Source organism: Carassius auratus, chromosome 3, assembly GCF_003368295.1.
Source record: "Carassius auratus strain Wakin chromosome 3, ASM336829v1, whole genome shotgun sequence".
Lineage (NCBI taxonomy): Eukaryota > Metazoa > Chordata > Actinopteri > Cypriniformes > Cyprinidae > Carassius > Carassius auratus.
In genome coordinates, this window is record NC_039245.1 from 19885942 (window position 1) to 19902771 (window position 16830).

The window sequence follows — 16830 nt, forward strand, 5'->3', positions numbered from 1 at the left end:
TAGAATATGTATTTTTCCCTATATAGAATAAATAAACATGACCATCTTCATTTCCGCTTTTCCTCTGAAGAGAGGTTTTCTTGGATCTGAAAAATCTGTCACATCCGTCACATCTTGCAAATATGAATAGTACAAACTTTCTTTTTGAAAAGAATATTTGTCAATGCAAACACAGAAAGATCAAGACTTTCATTCCTAATGATAATAATAATAATGTTTTGAATCACCTTGATTTCTTTCTTTCTTTCTTTGTGCATTATTTGTATTCTTCATTCTATCTAAAACCATTAACATAATGCCAACAGCATTATAGCAGAATAAATGGGTGGACAAAGAAACCACGCTTCACAAGCACTCATCTCATCTCACACTGTGCAACCCTGACAAAACTGCTTTTTAAATGACTGCGTGCATTTTAGCATAGTTTGTTTGCTTAATCATGTCATCTGGATATTTTTAAAAGGGTGGACAGCGTGGGAGGAGAAGTGACAAAACGTCCATCAGCCAGATGGTTGGAATATTCATCACTAAACACTACAAGAGAACATTAACCATGTGAAAGTCATGTATGAAGAGTGATGTTTTCAATCTGGTAGTTTTGCAGTTACAGTCCAATACAGTATTTTTTTAGAAATAGGTTTTGAAAACACAAAGCTGATTAAAGGTGACTGAAGAATGACAGGCAGTAAAAAAACATAATATAAATGATGCATTGATTAGCATGAATCAAAGACAAGCCTGAAGCATTTGAATTAAGACGTCCACAGGTTGATGTTGGACCTTGATCCTCACTAGACACAAAGTATGAAGCTCACTTTAAGTGTCTGCCTTTATTTTCAGCAGTGGCAGACTCCATAGCATGCACTGTAATAGTACAGAGGTCTGAGCATTAATGTTGTGCATAGAATGGTTATATTAAACTGACTGGTAAATGCTTTGAAGAAACCAAATGTAAAGCGTAGCATAGCTGTAAATCAGCAGCCTGATATAGAATTTCAGAGTTTTATTTAGTTGTGGTTTTCTGTACGATATTCAGTGCTCACAGAGAGCGCCAGTGTAAGTTTGACGGTTTACAGCAGGGATTCTCGAATGTCATCCTGAGACCACCTGAGGTGCACCATCGAAATATATATATTTTTCTTTACATAATATTACATTAGCTAGGCTTATTTATTAGTTTCATTGCATTTAATTTCTCGGTGGCACAGCCTGGATCTTGAGTGAGTCAAATCTTGATTCATAAGCTGTTCTGTCAGATTCAGTTTATTCAGTGAAGGATTTGACAGATGGATTCAAACCAATAACTTGTAACTCACTGTGAACTATTCATTATGAAACACACTTCTAAGTTATAAAAGTAATTTGTTCATGAATTAAACTTTATTGACGGCGCTCTTATTTTTTGTGTGAGCTTTGAAGCTCTTGAGAAGTGTCGCTGCTGAAGCAGTGCAGGAATTCTATTTCTATTGTATTCCATTCTATCCATTCTATCATCTGTATAGCACAAATGTACATACAGATTATTTATTTTTCAATTTACTTTTCAATATTTGTCTATATATATTTTACATACGTGTATTTTTATTTTTTTGTCTAAGTGTTTTTGTCTCTGGAAGCTCATGTTACTTACACAAATTCCTTGTATATGCAAGCATACTTGACAATAAAGCTCTTTCAGATTCTGAAACACAGCTGTGATCTGCGACACACTCCCAGGAATGAACTGAAAATACCTGCTCTGCTCCACTCAATCATCAGCAGGAGTTTTTCCACTAGCCTGCTTGGTGAAATTTTGCTGACAAATTGCAGTCATTTAAATTGGAACAGCTGATCACACGAATTTGCTGCATTGACCAACAGAAAGCTGCTTGAATTGCAAATATATTTTCTGAGAGAAGTGCTAAAGGCATTGCTACAGTATTGACAATAGACAATGAATCTTTTTTTTTTTTTTACAACTTTACGACGATTCAAACAACATATTTTTTGTGTGTGTGTGTGTGTGGTTGCACTGCCTTTTCCTTATTTTTGTTCTTTGACATGCGCTTGATGGATGTGTTTGACCATTGTGTTGCATCTGAACGGTTTTGAGCTTCTTGTGCATACACGGCAAAGTTTAATGTTTAAAAATGTGCCTCAAATCCCTTTGCCCTTTCCATTTCTTAGAGTTTTGTCTCACATTTTCACTCTTTAACCAACAATTTGTTAACCGACAGTTTACATTAAAGGAGCTGTATGTAGGATTGACTTGGTATTTCAAATGTTAACTGTTGGAGAGGGTTTTGTTTTTCAACCCGGGTGCTGAAATACAATTGGGTAAACTGGCAGTGGGCAGGATTCACAAACCAAAACAGAGACCGACATTCCGGCCCAGAACACACATTTTTAAAGGAGAATAGTTGACTGTAGCATTGTTTCTCAGATAAACAAGTATGTTAACTTAGCATGTTTCTTAAATATCTGCAAACATATTAATTGCTAATTAATTACATATTAAACAAACATGGTAATTTTATGCTTTAGTAGAGTCAAAAACTTACATAAAGCACTTTTAAATACACTCTCTGCTCAGGGTTCCGACAACAATGTAGTATGCTTGAGAAATGTATTAGTCTTTAACAGTGTTTCAGTCAATGACAGTGGACATCATCACCCTTACATATTTCAAATCAGTAACAAAATCTGAAATTAACTGCTTTATAAATGTTCCTTATGCTCAAATAGCGTTAAAAGGGCTTTTTTTTTCAGATTAGACCAGCCAATGCACATATACGGTCATAAGAGCATCAGGTTTCTATGGTAACTAGAGTTTATAACAGCAGCTGCAGTGATGCAATGTCTTCACTCATCACGATTGGCTTTTTCACTTAGAGGGCGGGGCATAGTCCACCATACTGGCGTTGCAGTTTCTCCCATTCATAAGTAACAGAAGTGAACCGACTTTGTATATTTATAGTCTTTGATGTAGGCTACTGTGTGCAGTCTGTATAGACAAACTGTTCCAATACGAGACCAATTCTGTTGCATCCCTGTGATGTTCAATGACGGGAAATCAAAGCTTCTCTCTTTACACAGACACCCAAGTTTTTTAACAAAGCACTCTAAACTACATTCAGCTGGTTCTTGTACTGCTTTGTGGCTTATAACGACAGAGATAATGATTGTGACATTTCGAACTTGCAGACAATAGACCCCATTCATTGGCTAATTGCTCTCCTGTACCTTGAGTCAGTAAATGACTGGCTTAATTAGGCAGCGTGTCCTTGTGTCTGCTCATCACTGGACCGCTGTCTGGGTTCAAAGGTTAAAAACTGACAGACGGCTTCCTTCCTCCAGCTCTTGCATCAAGTGAGATAATATTCTGCAAATGTTGTGCAATAAGCTCCTTTACATCCAGTCATTTTCACGGCGTAAAGCTTCTATAAACAGCTATTTATCTGCACCGCAGACCTGTCAGCGTGTGGCAAACACATTGATTGCATAATAACTGGAGAATAAGATCACGTCTGTGGCATAATGGCCAACAAGCTTAATCATTCTTACTAAACCATCATTTATATGTCCTGTCCCTTGTTAAATATAATCAATAACATAATTTATGCAGTGCAGAAGAGCAAACGATTATGCCTCACACACACTAATGATACACAAGCACAAATCGGATTTTAATTTACTTCACTTTTTAGCCTTTTAATCATCATTTTTTTGTGTGTGTGTGTGTGTAATGTCGTGTGCAATGTGTGTTTTATCTTTTGTTGTTTTTCGTCAGTGAGAGACTGAGAGAGATAATCGTGACACAGCTGCATTAGAATTCAGTTTTGAGCATTACTGTTGTCACTAGCATTTATTTTTGTCTTTGTGGAATCAATGTGACACATACACAATCACAATGTCATTTGATGTTTCAAATTACACGAAATGTCTGATATAAATGTGTCAGTGTGCATGTGCTGGGTGAACACGCTCAAACAGAGCAACGTGATAAGCCTCCGATCAGTGATTCCATGTATGTGCGTCACTGTGAAAAAATTCACACCGCTTGAGGAGGGCTTGAAGCTTACATAAAAACACTAGGCTGTGTGTCATTTTAGATAACCTTAACAGATGTGCCATCAGGTTGGTTTCACAGAATGTTCATTGACTGAAAGTGTGAGATTGAAATGGAAGATTATTTATTTGCCATGTGTGGATGTGTCTGAATTGGGATGTTGTTGATTTATAGACTTGCTCAACGGCAAAAAACACAACAATCTGTTTGTACAAATAACAGTAGGTGTGTGTGGAAAATGCATGCAGTAAGGCAATGTAGCGAGCTGAGAATTATGTAATCAAAGCATTGACAGATGCATAAAATTTAAATTGTGCAAGCTATGCTAGAGGCCAACCAAAGCCTTGAGGATAACATAATGAAAAATACAGCTTGTGTAAACGAAATAATGTGGGGAAATAAAATCAATGCATTATATTTAAAAGATAGATCATGTTATCATGGTGAAAACAGCAGGAGAGGGTGCACTATAGAAAAGTGGAATGCATTATTGCACAGAAAAAACAATCAAATCTGAATGTATGAGGTGCTTATTTTTTTTCTGTTTATAATTCATACTGTCTGGGATTAATGCAACTGTTTTGAACTGTTGTTTTTTAAAGTTGTGATTCAGATTCTAGTGTCATCGCATTTCTTTTCACACCTTATTGAGATTCGGTTTATTATTATAAATATATATATATATATATATATATATATATATATATATATATATATATATATATATATATATATATATATATATATATATATATATATATATATACATACACATATTTTGTATATATATATATCCTTTTTATAAAAAAAAAAAAAAAAAAAAAATATATATATATATATATATATATATATATATATATATATATATATATATATATATATATACATACACATATTTTGAATAAATAAAAATGACTAAACCGCAAAAAAAACTTTATTAAAATTAACAAAAACTATAACTGATACTTACAGTAAACTAATGTGTTGGAGCACATGGCTGAATGTTATGAGTGAAGTTCAATCCATCTTTTTGTAACAAAAGTAATGTTACGAAAATTATGAATAAAAAATATACAATTAATTATTAAATATAAAAGTTATATGAATATAAAATTATAAAATAACCTTCAGACTTTTGGTATTTTAGTTCTGTTTTATGTAGCACTTTATATATTAGCCATAAACTGAACAGCACATGCCTTTAGAAACTTTCTGCATACTGAGAATTCTAAAGCTAGTCTTTTTTAAAAACGTCGTCAAACTAGGATCACTGTTTGAGGCTAATTGCTTTTGTGCTTTGTGTGCTGAGGTTTAAAGGTTTTTAACCACAGTAGGTGTGCAAAATAACGGCATATTCATTCATATGTTGTGCTTTGAGATAGTCTTGCATTTCCAAAACCATATTAACTTGAATATTGATTAACTTCCTGAAAGAATGATCATAGTTTGTGCAGATCATAATATGTGTATGCACGTATTGCAGAGTGATATATGGGATAAACAAATCAGCACTTGATTTCTGATGTAACAAAGTTTTAGAAGAAGAAGAAAAAAAAAAAACACCAACTCAGACTACACTCCACATAGTGCATCCTTGACATCCCTCAGGACTTCATTACTCACCGAGTATTCTCTCCAGTAGGTTTCATCTCCTTCTGAGAGATTGATTAAAAAAAAGAAAAAAAAGAACAGTGCTCTATAGCAGCATCTGCTCTAAAAAGACAGCTGCCTCCCTGTAAAGATTTCATCAAGAACAATGGCATTAATATCGAGGTGTACTCACTTTGCTACACACAATACATATCATGAATTCACTTCATTTTGTCCCAGTTTTCACTACTATTTTCGCTATAGGTTCTGTTGTGAATTCAGACAATAGTAAAATATTAATATCAGTGACATCAAGCCTGACAATGCAGACGGCCCACACAGCGTTTTCTTTTGGAGAGCTATGGGCTCATCACCAGAATAATAATGGAGCAGGGAGGCAGGGTGAAGCTCTGTACACTGGCCCTTGCCCTCCCACTCATTAAGCCAGGGGAAATGGAGGCTCTCTTTAAACTCCACAGCACTCAATGTAAACACTGACCTGTCTCACGGAGTACTGTAATCAGCAGAGGATGGCTGAATACAAAGCAACAGTTTCTGGTCTTTTCAGAGAAACTAAAGCATAACCACTTTAAACTTTTTTTTTTTTTTTCTGCGATAAGAAAATTGTAGATTTGCTGAAAATACCTTCCCCCGCCCCCCATATATATCCCATATTTATTTTATTCATGTAAGTTTCAGTGCACAGAAACTGTTTGAATCTGAGGTTAGATGATCTGGTACCCCATTTGGGGTTTGAAGCTACAACAGATAAGCTCATAACTGCTAAACTGCACACTAAGTGAACAATGATTGTATGGTTACAGTGATACCTGTAAAGGGTTGGGATATATGAGGCAGTCCGTTTTTGGATTTCATGTGTTGGAAGCAAGAAAAACGGCAAGCGAACAGATCTGAGTGACTTTAATAAGGGCAAAATATTAAAAGGGCTAAATAACTGGGTCAGAGCATCTCCAAATTTATGGGTTTTGTGAGGTGTTCCCGGTAAGCAGTAGCTACAAAAAGTGGTGCAAGAAAGAAAAACTGCTGAAGAGTAAACATGTCATTGCTACATTTTCAACATCAGTTCTCCAGTCTTCAGTGAAACATGATCCTTCAGAAACCATTCTAATATGCTGATTTGCTGCTTAAGAAACATTTCTTATTATTATCAGTTGTGTATGCTGCTTCATATTTTTGTGAAAAGTTCAAAAAGACAGCATTTACTTGAAATAGAAATCTTTTGTAACATTATAAATCTCTTTACCGTTACTTTTGATCAGTGATTATTTGAATGTGTGTGTGTGTGTGTGTGTTATGTGAATTCTATTATTTAAGTTTTAAACACTTTGCCTGGGAATAAATAAAAACTTGGGGTGTATTAAGCAAACTGGAGCATTTTAGAATATATAAACAGACTAAACAGTGTTGTTTTGTGAAATCCCTTGAAGCGTAGTTCACTTGAAAGATAGATAGGGAGTTTGAAACGTTCAGAGATTGTGAAATGCAATTTAATGTTAATTAGTTATAGATGGAGGCCTGAATGATCTGTTGGGTCCTTCAAATCAGCATATTTAATTCTGGATTCCCTGAAGCAACACTAGACTAATATATATTTTATCGTGGAACTGGGGGACAAAAGGTTATTTTTGTGAAAGGCTATTTCTGTAAAACCCCCATTGGTTCTATTTGGAAGTAAATGAATAAGACAGTCAATAAAGCAATGCAAGTAGATTTCTGCCATAAGGTTCTTTAGAGAGCCGAGCCAAGACCTGCCAAGTGTAATTCGAAAAAAAAAAATATATATATTTATATATATTTTGATTCGTAGTTAGTGGATTCATCCCTTTGTGGTCATTTCTAAAATATGAAATTCTAATAGCATTCCTTCCGGATTTTGCAATGCAAGTACAGAAGATGAGGTAAAGCCACGATACAGGGATCCATTCCCTTTAAGGTTGAGTTGACAATTAGTTTGAAAATCTTTGGTAAATATTGTCAGATGCTTACAGCATCACAGCTGTGCTCGACTGCAGACTGCATCTGGTGCATTTGGGGTGCAATAGTTTTTTTGCCTCATGGGCTCTGTAAAGGGAATCTGTTCAGACAGACGGCTAAAGCACCCAGTGCACTTCTGTCACGATGAGGAATGACTGCACACATTTGAACAAGCCTGAATTCATGGTGCGCCCAGAGAAAACAACACCTTTAACTCAAAGCCACCTGCACCTGTGATCTCCCCAACATCACCGTCATCAATCTGTATCAATGCAGTCCAAAAAACCACATCTGTTCCACTTCTGTAAAGTAAACGTGGCAGCATGCAGTTTCCCAGTATGTTTACTAGAAACATAGAGATGTCTTTAATGATGTTCAAAAATTAAATCATCAAACAAAAAAACGATAACTGATCGGAATATGAATTCATGTAATTATCAATAATTGTCTCTCTGTAAGTGAGGTCTGGTGTAATTTTTTTAATGACCCTTAATGAAGAGGCATGGAGCTCTGACGTGCTATAGCACTTAGCTTTTCAGTGTTAATGCATCGGTTACATCATTATGTGAATGCTTTGGGTTCAGGGGTAAGCACAAAGAATTAATGAAATAAATAAATAAAGTAAAAGCAAAACAATTTTTTTGACTGAAAATGTGTTATACCAGTCACATGTGCAGTTTAAGAGCAGTTTTTTCTTGTAATTAGGAGTGCTTGTCCTAAATTATTTGACTGAACGTGATTTACAGGGGCATTTTCTTTTAATCTTTTATCTTAAATTTTATTAAATGTATACAGGGTTTCCTAGGATTTTTTCCAGCTGTGGTGGCAGGACTATTTCCCACTGACCACACACCATCCCCACCCAAGAATCAAATGCACTCAGAATTAAATTTATTTTAACTATAAAAAGAGACAAGTAAATAGTAAATAGAACAAATAAATAATTGACAATCTATAGCACAAACAAAAGCAATAATAAAATACAAATTAAATTCACAGTACTTTAATTTAATTTAATTTAATTTAATTTTTAATTTATTGTTTTTTTTTTTTTACTTTTTTTCAGTTAGGTCTAACTATGATCTATTCTGTAAAATAACTTCTGTAAAAATAGTCTTCACTGTATAATTAAATACATCAGCTGCTTTATTTAGGTTGCTGTCTCTTTAAGACCTCATGCACACTGTAAATATATATAGCCTACACATGGCTCTATGCTTACTTTTCTTTTTAGGAGCGCTTGTCCCCCTAATAAAAAATAAAAAAATAAATTAGGAGCACCTTCTGATTAATAATCAAAAGTTCTGATCAAAAATGATCCTTCCTAATACAAGGTGACATTTGACTCTTTAGTGACTTAAAGGGCTATTTTCTGTTTACCTTTGTAATGGCATCAATTTCATCTGTCAAATTCAAAAATGTATGTTTATATGCTTTTTCTAAATTTCTATTTAAAACAATATAATAAGAAGTAGAATAAGACAAATAATAATAATAAAAATTGCTAGTAGCTATTTTACAGTTTAATAAGGCTCAGAGGTGGCATGAGTGCAATTAAATTCATACATTTATGTGAAGATTATTGTTTTAAATAGCTATAACATTTTGAATACAGAAATATTAAATATATAATTATACGCTTAAAATTCAACTAAATGCAATTAACCAGCAGGTGGCGGCAAGTCACTGATTTGATCACTGAATCATTAATTCAGTTGATTCGTTAGAGTGGCTGATTCATTCAGGAATGAAGTGAATGTCTTTATGAATGGTTTAAAAATCACTGACTCACAAGATTAGTTTAAAACTCGCTTTCATTCAATGAATGTAACTCGGCTGTGTTTGCTTTTAGAGATAAGAAGAGGCTGAGCTGTAATAATGAGGAACTATTTTCGTTAAAGAAATAGAGCAAAATCAGGCAGTACTTATTTATTGAACTGTTGTATTAAATCAATATCACATTTGCAAACTCTCTATTAAAAGCTGTGAATGATACATTCCGTCATCTGTCATCTAGTTATAAAACGCAAGCCTGCGGGAATGAGTACAATTGTTATTAATAGCCGCAATCCCCCGCAGAATATTCAAGTTCTGCTCTGTGTTCTCTGCTAATAACCCGACTGTTTTCACTGAAAAGCTGTAGCTGTGACGGGGAACAACAACAACATGCGCTACAACTTCCTCTTCCCCTCATATTTTTTTCTAATTGTAGGAAATCCGTCGTAGAGACAGAAAACTTTAATCCCTGTGGCTTGATAATTGAAGTGATTACATAGATTCTAGATTTTAAGAAAGAAACTTAATCTGTTATTTTATTTTTAATGTTTGGACAGCACTATAACAGCGAGCTTAATGCAGTGCTGCCAGCATCTAAAAAACAAAACTGCATAATGATGCCATTAATGTCTCAGCATTTCACATTGTGACTCATCTCACAGGTGTCAGATTGACAGTGTCTTTATTGGAAACATTAATCACTTACTAGGTCTGGTTCTGCTGAAATGCTTTCAAAAATAAATTGATTGGTAGTCGTTTAGTTTGTTTTAAACGGTATAAGAGTGCATACATTTTATAAATATGATTTATACATTTTATAAATAATTTAATAAATAACATTTTATTTTTAAATACAAAATTAATAGTGTATAAAATATTCCAAACCTTGTATTTACCCAAACACACTTTATATATTCACTTTGTCAACTCAAAAATGTCACATCTGTTTTATGGAGTGTTTTTTTTTTTTTTAAGACTTTCATCAGCTGAACAAAATCAGTATGTTGTTAAACAACATTACAATTCATCGAATGCACTGTACTTTTGTCAGACTTGTCACAATGAACCTATAAAAAAAATAAAATAAAAAAAAAATCTGGATAATTCAAAGTGATTTTTAAAAAAAATAATGCATCAAACAAAATGGAGAACCTGCAGGGAATCACTAATTGTAAAAGCAAAGAAAAAATAATTTACTGGTCCAACAGCTCAGAGATGTTTTGCTGCCCACTCCTGTTTTGCACCCAAAATCTCAAATGTCTCTAATGTGACCACACATTTACACTGCTTATGTATAACATCCACTCTTAAAATCAAATGTATAATGAAGACTAAAGTGTGTAGTGTTCTGGTTAAGAGGTATGATCAATAGAGTGTGAAATAAGCACTTTAAAATAATTTATTTCAAAAGACATCTAGATTGATTGACAGATTAACATGATAGCTATATAAAATATTTACATGAAGCACCACTTGCCAAAACGGCACAAAAGCCCATCTAAGAAGCATAATACAGAGTGACGCGCAACAGAAAAACAAAGACAACATAACAGCCGTCAGATGTGTTGACTTGGGAAGTAGAAGCTTCATATGCTGGACATGTGCAGCTCACTGGTACATTATTGGTGCTTGTGTGCAGATTGAGGCAGATTACAGTTGGCCAGTGCCACCTCACATTAAGACAGACAGCAGCTGGTCTCTTTGACAGCTCCTCCCTGTGGATTGAGAAGAGAAGTAGAGATCTAGTATTTAATCCCTGTAGTAGCATCATTCACAGACATAATGATAAAACCTGACTGATGGTGACTTGACCTAAATCAAGTCCTGGTGATATGGTAAATCATTTAAATGCATACATGCAATTCAGTGTATGATTATTAAATAAATCTGATTAATTTTATTATTAAGTAAACTTTATTTGTTTTTGGCCAAAACCTTAGCTTCAGTGTTTTTCGATAATATTTTGTTATTATTCATATTAACAAGATGACAATTACACAAATATCAAGCCAAGTGTTTTATTCAAATTCACACTTCAAAGGGACCATGCAAAACAGTAAAAGTACACATGCTTGCTTCTGGAATCATCAATCTGAATTTATAAGACATGCAAACCAAGGCCAGTTCAAAAGCACACCCCCATAAAATTGGAAAGATCATTTTAATTGATAAGCAAACATTTTTTTCTCTTTTAAGAGTTTCTTGTTTAATTAACAGTCTCTCTGTAAATATTGCAATGTTATTGCATTCCCAGATGCACACCCAGGTGTTACCGCTCACCCAAGATGTGTCAGATGTTGATACTTAATGTTGATATTCAATACAGACCATTTAATAGAACCCAGCACCCAGAATATTAGACGTAAACAGAGATGCCATTGGGGCTATGTACCTAAATGAGGTCCTGTTAGCATAGTATGCTACTGACTGCTAAGGTTTCTGGCTACCTGTTGTCTCTGCTGCTGTCTCCTGTATTCTTCTTCACTAGCAGCGAGAGCCTGAGCTAAGGCCAGATCCTCCTGCTCCTGAGGGCTGAAATGCACAAAGTTAGCTACTAGCATAGATTTCAGATTTCAATATTACAGTTAAACAGTTTTCTTTCTTTCTTTTTTTATTTTTTTTTAAATAGCACACTTTCAATACTAAATGTTATGTTCAAAAATCATTTTAAAATCTTTATGGTTTATTATTAGGGCAGAAGAGGTCAGAAATACCTCAGAGTAGGTTGGCTTGCCCGAGCTGTTTCAGCCAGTGACATTTCTAATGCTCTCTGAAGGGCCTGTTCCTCCGTCTGTGAAATAAAACACAATTCATGGTTTAAATATAGTCAAACTCAGTTTAAAGATTGACAGTGTATTTGAAATGAAGTTCAAAATGAGCAACATACCAGGCCGACTTGAAATGATGCTGATGATGGAATTACATTCTGCGCTGTTGGAGACACCATCGGAGAAGACACAGCATTTATCCTTTGTGCACTGAGGGACAACAGAGAGTAATAAGAGCCTGAGAAAAACACTCAAGTGACTTGTATACACTCCCATTAAAAGTCTGAGACGGTAAGATTTTTTTTAATGAAATTGTTTTTATTAAGACATGACGCATTATGACGCATTAAATCGATCAAAGACATTTACAGTGATAAAAAAGATTTCTGTTTAAAATAAATGCTTTTCATTTAAACTCTTTGTTCAAAGAATCTTGATAAAAAATAAATAACATTGGTTTCAACAAAAATATTTAGCAACACAATGGTTTTCAACATTAATAATAATAATAAACATCTCGTGAGCAGCAAATCGCATATTAGAATGATTTCTGAAGGATCGTGTAATGAATCCCATTGCATGAAGAAATTATATTTTATAAAGTTATTTTAAATTGTAACAACATAAGAAAACATTACTGTTTAAACTGTATTTTATAAAATGCATGAAGCTTTGGTGAGAAGAAACGTCTTTCAAAAACATTAAAAAAAGCAATCCCAAATTTCTGACTGTTAGTGTACATTCAAATAACACCTCTGAAGGCAATTTTTTTATTCCCCCCTAAAAAATATGCTTACCTACTGCTCTGATGTCTGCTTGCAGTTACTCCATTGGACATGGTCCTAGAGTTCCCTCTAGTGGATGACGCTGCAGCATTACTGGAAGAGGAGGCTTGAGCCCTCATTAAAGCTGCGTGCCTGCAAAACAAACCCCAGCATTACTATTGGACTGGTCTTCCAGAGAGCTTCACTCAGCAGTATGGAAGCAAACCTATCGTACTAACCCTGATTTGGAGACTGGCTTGCCGTCAGTCTTACAGTCATGGTCGAGTGGATGTCTATGTTTGAGACAGTAGTTCAAGTGGCACTGGTCACATGTCACTCGGATCATTTCCTTCTGCTTGCAGCCACCTTTGGAGCATTTATTTGTAAAGATCTGTGGGGTGGGAAACAATCAAGTCAGTATTCATTTTACAGAGACAACATTTTCTCTCTTTCCTTTTTGTGGTCGGCCTACCTTTCGTTTCCTCTGAGCAGGGTCAGATTTGCAGTCTCTGTCTATGTGTTCCCCAACTTTGATGTCAGGCATTTCCCCTCTTCTAATGGGAATGGGGGTGTTGCACAACGGACATACAGGAACCTGGATATCCTGCACAAAGAAGCAAACATGTATAAGCCACAACATGTTTTAAGCATGGGTTAAAATATACGACGAGCCAAGATTATTATTTATTATAGACAATTATGCCCACCTTCTTATATGAAGAAGTGCACTTGTGATTTGCATAAGTTATGTGGTCTTTGCAGAAAATTTCTTCACAGGCATCACATTTCATTGGAAGAAAATCTGGAGTGTACACACAGGACAGTTAAAGTTTTATTTATCAACTAACGCTGAATCACTATGAGCTCAGCAACATTATATTAAAACCGGCTTGGTGACCTCTATGGGTTTTTCAGTGGCTGATATAAATACTTTATCCATTAAAATGTATAAATACATATACACTAAATTTTGAAGTCACACAACAGAAATCAGAGTGCAATTATCAGACAGTGTTTTTGACCTCAAATTGGCCACATATTGCCAAATTAATCGACCTGGATGACACATTACTCCCATGACTAGATTGTTTAAGAAAAAAAAAAAAATTGTTCTGAAAACAGGATATTCCACACCTCATGAGATTTAACACATTTGCCATTCAATAAGGATCAGGCTTAGTTAGTGCGCATACACAAACATTAATAATTCACAGGCTGTACACGGCTTTATGATAAGGATGGCTAATGGTGGAAAAAGAGAGAGCACTATAGGCTTAGAAGTATTCAATTAAATAGGCTGGAAATGGTCAACAAATCACGTCGAATGTTTTTGTTACACACTCTCCAGTACTTGATTCTGATTGGTCGATCACAGCACTTCTGAATATGGCAGATGCCCAGAGCAACACTGTATAACTGACCGCTCATCCAGAAAAACTAAGCATTCATATTCCTTTATTTATCTATTTAGGATATTTGATTGGCAGCTGTGTAATACGCAGATATTATCATTAATTTCACTAAAATAACAAGCATTTCACTGTACCTTTGTTTATTTATTAATTCCTAACTGTCATGGAGTTACATTATTGCAATAATTTCAACTACTATTGCAAAAGTAAAAGCTATCTAATATACAACTGTTTTTGTAAAATACATGTTTGAATAAGAAACATTGAAGGACATATTTTGTTCTGGGCTATCCAAATATACACTACCATTTGAAAGTTGATTGTTAAGACTTTTTAAAAATGTTTTTGAAAGAAAGCTGCATTAATTTGATAAGAAAAAATACAGTAGAAAAGTGTAACAATGTGAATTTTTTATAGAATTTTAAATTTGAATGTACTTTAAAATATAATTTATTCCAGCCAGATCAAAGCTGAATTTTCAGCATCATAACTCCAGTCTTCAGTGTCACATGATTCTTCAGAAATCAGGCTAATATGCTGATTTCACTGTGGAAAACTATTTCTCTGCTTTATTTATTAATGGAAATTATTTTTTTCCCCAGGACTCTTTGAATGTTCAAAAGAACTAAATCAGAATAAAAACTTTTGTAACCATATAATTATAATGGATTTACTGTCACTCTGAATAATTGTATTTGTCTCACCTGAATGAAAGTATACATTTCTTCCCAAATAATCAAATTAATAAATAAATCCGACCCCAAACTTTTGAACAGTAGTATACATTTTTAAAACCATTTTTGTGCATATTTTTAGAGGCCAGTGAAAATGTTGACAAGCTTGTTGTAAAAATCTGACCAGGCCAATAGAAAAACGACTTCACTGAGCCCTGCTCTATGGGACATTGTTCAATCAGACATTACATTCATACCGAGACGTTTGCAGCTCTTCTCCGAGCAGTGCTCCCCGAGATCAGGAAACTCCATGACCCTCAGCTGCTGGACTGTAAACAGGACATCAGGAAATCAAACAGATTAACATCACCTCTGACCTGATATGACCAGCTGTCAGTACAAACATCAGGGGTCCACACAACGACTAAAACATGCTCTGAATGCGGAAGGAAGGCCCGGCTAGAGTTAAGATGATCTTGTTTACTATATTAGGCTCAGACTATTACGTTACGTAACTGTTGTGGCTTTACTATGAGCACCGAACAACTAAAGCTGAATCATACAGAATAATATACTATGAACATCTCAATATATGGTTGTTATAATCGCTAAAGGTTGTTTTAAACGCTATTGTTGGAGCGAACGAAAACGATATCTTTCATGCTATTAAAATCTGAGTCAATGAACTTGACCAGAAGTTAACATCATTTAACAACAGACTGAGCCGGGTGAGGTTAAATAAACACCTATTAGTAAATATAGTCTAAATAGGGTGATTTATTAAGCATAGAGAAACCAGGAATGACTAACGTTACTCGTCGTTTGTTTTGCGTTAAAAAAACAATCATTTTAACCTAGGTAACGTTGATAAAACAGTAAAGGTGTATCTTACCGAGACTGTGCGCAAATCCTCCTTGTATAACGTTAGTTACCTAGTTAAAGCTTTTAGCTTTGAGCCAAGCGCAACCGCGGTGTTTGGGCTTTTGTAAGTTGTCGTCTGCTGTTTTTTGAGATGTCATCGCTGGAGGTGTGAATCTGCTACAGGAGACTGTTGTTTCAAAATAAAAGTACTCGAGGTTTATAAATTCGGCAGTTTATGGCAGGGTGTCCCGCCGCAGCAAGCATGACGTGATTTATATGTAAGATATCTGTTTTCCTTCATTCAAATGAGTAAGATATCTAAAAGAACAATATTTATTATTGATTTGTTTTTGTTATTAGGAAAATGTTATATTCATCAAACTAAATGGAGTAGCCTAACTCAAAACTCAATTTTGCTCATTTTCAAACAGCCTTTAAATTGTAGAATCTTTTTTATTTTTAAATCGAAAAGCCCAAAGAACTATCTTTGCTAAATGAAATTAACATATGGTGTAAATGTGAGAAATATGTCAAGAACTTACTGTTGAATTCTCCAATTTTAAAAGTTAATAAAGTAATTAATAAATTAATAATAATAAAAAAAAAACAATGTGAAATGCAATGTTGCTTTTTATTAGTGGCCCGTGGTAGCTTAACTGTGCTATCCTGATTTTCAATAGATAGGGTTTTGATTCTCTTCCATACTAAGGGACATAAAACTAATCCACAGTTATAAATATTGTAAACCGAATATTGTAAATCCAGTAAACCTATATTCAGTTGTAGTTTATTCAAACTGTATAGAGAGATGGTGTGCATGCCACTTGACAGGAGTATGTGCTGCTATAACCAGCCAAACATCTGGAATGTGCCAAATGTAGAGAGTATATAGTATAAAACTCAAAGTAGTGTAAAGTAGTTCACTGGCCATCATTATAGACC

General features: G+C 34.5%; 1 protein-coding gene across 3 annotated transcripts; it reads right to left on the reverse strand.

Moving 5' to 3' along the window:
- Positions 1–10533: 10533 nt before the first annotated feature.
- Positions 10534–16105, reverse strand: zfand2a (zinc finger, AN1-type domain 2A). 3 transcript variants are annotated; one of them, XM_026212732.1, is made up of 10 exons: positions 15920–16105; positions 15285–15356; positions 13649–13743; positions 13414–13545; positions 13181–13332; positions 12975–13094; positions 12297–12387; positions 12124–12200; positions 11857–11941; positions 10534–11124 (listed from the first exon to the last, which is right to left on the reverse strand). In XM_026212732.1, the coding sequence occupies exons 2-10, from the start codon at positions 15337–15339 to the stop codon at positions 11086–11088; spliced, it is 846 nt and encodes a 281-aa protein (XP_026068517.1). In that variant the 5' UTR covers positions 15340–15356; positions 15920–16105; the 3' UTR covers positions 10534–11085. The 3 variants fall into 3 exon arrangements, with proteins under 3 accessions (XP_026068517.1, XP_026068520.1, XP_026068525.1); XM_026212735.1 differs by having other exon boundaries at positions 11802–11941; XM_026212740.1 differs by lacking the exons at positions 10534–11124; positions 11857–11941; positions 12124–12200 and having other exon boundaries at positions 12303–12387; positions 12979–13094.
- Between the last annotated feature and the right edge of the window lie 725 nt (positions 16106–16830).

Coding starts and splice junctions, on each gene's coding strand:
- zfand2a (XM_026212732.1), bottom strand. CDS start 15,339: ATGGAGTTTCCTGATCTCGGGGAGCACTGCTCGGAGAAGAGCTGCAAA. Junction 12,388..12,974: donor AGCAGACATCAGAGCAGTAG/GTAAGCATATTT, acceptor GTTGTCCCTCAG/TGCACAAAGGATAAATGCTG. Junction 11,125..11,856: donor GACAGCAGCAGAGACAACAG/GTAGCCAGAAAC, acceptor CTCAATCCACAG/GGAGGAGCTGTCAAAGAGAC.